The 6,307-nt window shown below is 34.0% G+C and overlaps 1 protein-coding gene across 1 annotated transcript; it reads left to right on the top strand.

The window, feature by feature from the left end:
- Window positions 1-2,981: 2,981 nt before the first annotated feature.
- Window positions 2,982-3,605, top strand: LOC130903101 (uncharacterized). The gene has a single exon (XM_057815362.1). It carries the CDS (start codon window positions 2,982-2,984, stop codon window positions 3,603-3,605), a length of 624 nt encoding a protein of 207 aa, XP_057671345.1.
- The last annotated feature ends 2,702 nt before the right edge of the window (window positions 3,606-6,307 follow it).

The following is a 6,307-nucleotide window of genomic DNA, read 5'->3' as shown; positions in this document are numbered from 1 at the left end:
GTCTTGTAATTGATACGGGACCTCGTTGTAATGCGGCCATTTTACGGTTTTCCGATGACGATGATCCCCTTAAACGTCATCGAGAATAACTCCTAAACTACGTAAAATTCTGGTAGAACTGGGACAGTGTTTAGATGAAATTGCAATGAAAAAATGTCCACATGACCCATTTCGTTAAACCACAAACTGAAAACGCGCGAGAAAGACTCATTAAGTTAATAAAAAAAGTTAAATCAAAGAAAAAAAAATGACGAAAGTCAAATCATTTGACATAGACAAATCAACAACAATCAAAGAAAATAAAACATTTTAGGTTTCCCATACCCCCCACTATAATCCACCAATAATATTAGAATAAAACACCACAATATGTTATGCGATTTGGAAATAGTAACAAAAGTTCACGAGCCGCGTGGCGACATCTATGTTCATTTATTGTAACACAATGGATGTATTTATTGTATTCCTTCGTTTTCTTTCTTTTTTGGTAGTCAGTTAATAAACACATTCATTAGCGTCAACACTTTGTTTGTTTTTCGGTACCTTTTTTCAACGTTTTACCCAAAACTAAATTAGTTATCTGCTCAAATAAATTAGTAATAACAATGGGTTATGTTCCCAGATCGTTTCCAACGCGAAGTTTCGGGTATTCAGTAGTTCGGGATGTGGAGAAAAACATTTTTATTTTAGTGTCACGTGCGCTTGTGTTTCGCGGAAAAGATGGCCGTCAACTATTTGACGAGTGTGCCGAGGCTTTTAGGTCGTGAGAACTATGACGAATGGACATTCCGCAGTTGAGAATGTGTTTGTGCTCGAAGGCTTAAGCAAATGCCTTGACGGTAAGGAAACCGATACATCCACCATTGCCAAAGCAAAAGCTAAGTTAGTTTTAACCATAGACCCAAGTTTATTTCCTCATGTGAAGGATGCAAAAACTGCCCAAGAAGTTTGGACAAATCTCAAAAAGTTGTACGTCTTAAAAGTTGTACGAGTCTTATATAAACCAGATTGTCGAAACGTCTCAAAAATTACGTCGTACCGGATTTAGCATAGATGAAGAGTGGGTGGGGTCGTTGCTGTTGGCAGGTCTTCCTGAAAAATACGCCCCTATGATTATGGCTGTGGAGCACTCCGGAATCTCTATCACTACAGATTCCATCAAAACTAAACTGCAAACATGCAAACAGATACCTACAATAATAGTAACAACGGTGCGTTTGCGGCTAACAGGAATTTCAAATCAGGTTTCCGCAAGCAGTTCAGAGAGGGCGCCGGCAGAGCTAATTTCAAATGTAAATCAGCTGGTTCTGTCAGAGGTAGCCATGTTGGAATGCCAAATAGAGAACGTCAATCGAGTACAGCAACAGCTGATTCTAGTGACAACAAAAGGGATTTCAGTAGCATTGTATGTTTCAAATGCAAAAAGAATGGACATTTTATGTCAAAATGCCCCAATACTAATAGATCTGAAGGTGTATTCAGTACTGTGTTCACTACAGGAGATTTCAAAGACACCGACTGGTATGTTGACAGTGGTGCCAGTGTGCATTTGACAACATCTAAACAATGGCTAAAAGATCAAAGGAATCCAGATTTTCTTGAGATTGTGGTGGCTAATAAATCTAAAATTAATGTGGAATATGCTGGTGATATTGAAATTAACACAGTCACAGATAGAGCACACAAAATATTGTTAAAAGGAGTCCAATATGTCCCAGGTTTGACCACAAATTTGTTATCTGTGTGTCAATTAATTAGAAACGGAAATAAAGTATGTTTTCATAATAATTGATGTGATATTTTCAATCAAAATGATGTTTTAGTGGCTAGCCTGAACAACAATGTTTATAAACTGGATGTTTGTAAAGACACATCAGTATGTTTTCAGGCAGCGAGCACTAATGTTTGGCATCAACGTTTGGGCCACATAAATGAAAATTACCTGAACAAGACAGCCAAGATAGTAGATGGTTTTGTATGTAATGATCATGCTAGAATAGAAAATTGTGAAGTGTGCTGTAAAGGTAAGCAAGCCCGTTTGCCTTTTCCAAAGGAAGGTAGTCGAGCACAGAAAGTACTGGAAGCACCAAGAAGATCTCAAAGAGAACCGAAGAAGAAAGTCTTTGATGAATGCAAAACATATTTCAATGGTGCTAGTACAAGTGATAAGGCACAGGATAGCGTAGATGTTCCAAAGAACATAGAGGAAGCACTTTCAAGGCCATATAAGCATGAATGGGAGTAGGCCATGTTAGAAGAGATTAATTCATTCAATGAGAATGAAACATGGGAGCTCGTCGATACACCAGAAACGGGGACAGTTGTGAAGTGTAAGTGGGTGTACAAAGTGAAAACTGACAGTGACAATAAAAATAGGTATAGGGCTCGACTGGTAGCAAAAGGGTACACACAGAAAGAGGGCGTTGATTATTTCGAAACCTTCGCTCCAGTAGTGAGACACTCAACTTTTAGACTGTTAATTGCATTAGCCGTTAAGTTAGATTTAAAAATATTACATTTAGATGTTAAGACAGCTTTTTTAAATCGGGTTTTAAAAGAAACTGTATTCATATGCAACAACCAGAGGGTTTTGTTTCAAAAAATAATGAAAATAAAGTATACCTGTTAAAAAAGGCTGTGTATGGATTAAAGCAATCTAGCCGTGCATGGAATGAAAAAGTTGATGAGGTTTTGTCAAATGTTGGATAGAAAAAATCAAAATTTGAACCGTGCTTTTATATAAAAAGGAATGAAGGGAATCAACTTACAATAGTTGCACTATATGTGGATGATTTTTTTGTCTTTTCTGTTGATTCCAATGAAATAAGTTTTATTGAGAGTCATTATAAATAAATAACCATTTTAATATAAAAAATCTTGGAGAGGCTAAACAATGTTTAGGAGTTAAAATTAACCGAGATTATGTAACTTTAGACCAGGAACATTATATAAGAGACTTATTAAAACGTTAACGTTTTGGAATGTTAGAAAGTAAGGCAGTTAATACTCCTCTTGATAATAGTGTCAACTTGAGTAATGTTGAGGGTGATACTTGGGATCCGAAGATTCCTTACCAGGAACTTATCGGAAGCTTAAAGTACTTAGCTGTAATGACTCGCCCTGACATATCTCATGCTGTTAGTCTATTAAGTCAGTATAATAACTCTTATACAAAGTTACATTGGCAATATGTAAAACGTGTACTTAGGTATTTGAACGGAACTGCAGATTTTTCCATGAAATTTAGTAAAAATAATTCAAAATTAACAGTATTCACAGATGCTGACTGGGGAGCAGACAAGAAGGACAGGAAGTCTTTCACAGGCTATGTATTCAAACTTTCTGGGGGTTCCGTTTCATGGAAAAGCTGCAAGCAGCGGACAGTTGCTTTATCGACAACTGAAGCTGTGTATATGGCCTTAAGCGAGGCAGCTAAAGAAGCCATATACTTAAGAAATCTTTTGTTTGAGATTACAGGAGAATTCGATTGCATTAATATATTTAATGACAATCAAAGTGCTCAAAAACTGGCATGCAATCCAGATTTTCATGATAGATCAAAACACATTGATATCAGGTACCATTTCGTAATAGATGCCTTATAAGAAGGTAAAATTAATATAAAATATGTGTCAAGTGATGAAATGGTGGCTGATATATTAACTAAACCATTGCAAAGTAACAAAAATTGCAAATTTGTAAATTATTTAGGTTTAGTAAATTGTATATGATTTGTTTTTTATTAGATTATTATAGTTTGTGAACTTTCGTTAAGTGGGAATGTTGGAAATAGTAACAAAAGTTCACGAGCCGCGTGGCGACATCTATGTTCATTTATTGTAACACAATGGATGTATTGTCTTCCTTCGTTTTCTTTCTTTTTTGGTAGTCAGTTAATAAACACCTTCAATAGCGTCAACACGTTGTTTGTTTTTCAGTACCTTTTTTCAACGTTTTACCCAAAACTTTATTAAAAACGTTAGCCCAACTTTATTGGGATACATAAATTATAGTTATACTTTAGCCCAACTTTTTGGGGATACATAAATGATAGTTATACTTTAGTCCAACTTCATTGGGTACATAAATGATAGTTGTACTTTAGCTCATTTTTATTGGGATACTTAAATGATAGTTATATTTTAGCCCAACTTTATTGGGATACATAAATGATAGTTATAGATTAGCCCAACTTTCTGGGGATATATAAATAATAGTTATACTTTAGCTCACCTTTCTGGGGATACATAAATGATAGTTATACGTTATCCCAACCGGGTTTAAATGACAGTCCCACCAAGTTTAGGGCACTTGGTCCAAGTCTGGGCCTATACTGGACCCATCGTAAAATCCTATATGGGGAACAATAAGATGCTTTCATTATGGAGCTCCTCGAGGAAGTCTTGAGATTAAAATTGATTATAATACACGTATATAGAAATGAGATTTTATAATAAAACTGAATTTGCATTACAAACAATTTCGTATTGAAACTCGAGAAAATTCTCTTTCGAATTTATCCTTTATCCTTGGAGAAACGGGCAAAACTACACACAAACTCGATATTCCTTGGCGATAAACAAAATATTCGCAAGAGTTATTATGAAATGTTAAATTTCTGTTACAAAGCTTTAGCGATTTGAAATGCCCGCTTTGTTTGCTTAACGATTTGACAAGTGCTATTCGTAAAATGTAAAATTCATTCCAATAATATATATATATATATATATATATATATATATATATATATATATATATATATATATATATATATATATATATATATTATTTAGTTTTCTCTGACTAATTAAAAAAATCAATTGTAGCTTTATTCGATTTAGTAACTCCAAGGAATTAATTTTTTGTGTAATGCTGTTGTTTATTCCTACTTTTGAATAATCAACTGATTCTGAAAATTAAATATTTCGATGTTTACCTCGACAATTGTTTACTATTCAGATCGCAGTGAAGCGTTAATTATCTTTTGAGATTTTCGTTATTGCACGAACAGTTTTATAAATTCAAAACCCAGTTTGTTTTTTATTAATTCTTTTTCGTACGATTTATAAGTTATTTTATCACAATTCTGTATCTCATTCTAACCAATGATAAGTATTTTCCCCATAAAATCCTCAGATTTCTTTAAAACTACGCGTCGATGATCCACAAATCCTCAATCTGATGATTAATCGTTCGAAACATCCATTATACGTAACCAGACCTCCACAGCTTTTATTATCCCTCGTTGGGAGAAAATTTACGACCTTTTGAACTTTTTTTCAGTTGAGTGCTCAGTAATGTCGAATAGTAATCTCCAGTTATTGTTCTACCCTTATTAAAAAAATCAATCATGATTACTCCATGGCATTTCCAAAAAACTGGAGCAAGAAACTTCTTAGGTCTGGGAAAACCAGAGACAAAACTTAACACTGACACTTTTAATAAGTTATTGTTCGTTGCTATGGTAACGCAATATTTTGTTTATGCTTGGAACTGGTCTAGGCTACCAACTTATCAATACATCGTCGTATAGTTCAAATCGGGGACAACAATGGCCTTCCACTTTGGGATTCTCAAATATTTGATGTTACCTACTCGAAAATAACGTTTTCATCACATTAGGATTATGTAACACACAATACCAATTTGTTGGGGTATATCTAAGAGATACAAAAATTTTAAATTGTTCACAATATCCAATACAAGATGAGTAATTATTGAACTTACCACTGAATTTGAAAATTGTTTTAATTCAGTCTGAGTAATGATAGCTAGTATTTCCTACAAGAAATAATCAATTGATGATTTGCAGATATTACAAATACCAAAAACAGTTGAATCACCTCTTCCTGTAGATTTTTGTATCTTTCGACCAAATGGATCAAATTCCATATTTTTTTCAATGCCTTTAGTGAGTCACTAATTCAATTAACCAACGATCTGAAATCAAATTTACGCGTCAATATCTTTTGTTTTGTACAAAACACATAAAAACTAGAGAACATCGAAACAGGCGTCATACAGTGTAATAGTGAGTGTGCGTGGTAGTAGTAGTAAATGCAGCACACAAATTGTTCTCACGTATTTTATGAAATAATCATCACTTTTCCCCTTTTGTTTTCTATCATCATCTTCATTAGCCATTCGACGTATTATCTGATCTGGAATTGTCAGAATTGATATTGTCATTCGTTTTCTTAATGCTTATTCGACACTTTTCAATTTGTTACTATGCAATCCAATCAACCATTTATTTCATAACTATATCCATTCTGATTTAAGATCATTATTCGACATTATGTATGAT

This window comes from Diorhabda carinulata, chromosome Y (assembly GCF_026250575.1).
Source record: "Diorhabda carinulata isolate Delta chromosome Y, icDioCari1.1, whole genome shotgun sequence".
Taxonomy (NCBI): domain Eukaryota; kingdom Metazoa; phylum Arthropoda; class Insecta; order Coleoptera; family Chrysomelidae; genus Diorhabda; species Diorhabda carinulata.
The sequence above is the reverse complement of the archived record's forward strand: the minus strand, read 5'-3'. Positions and strand labels throughout refer to the sequence as shown.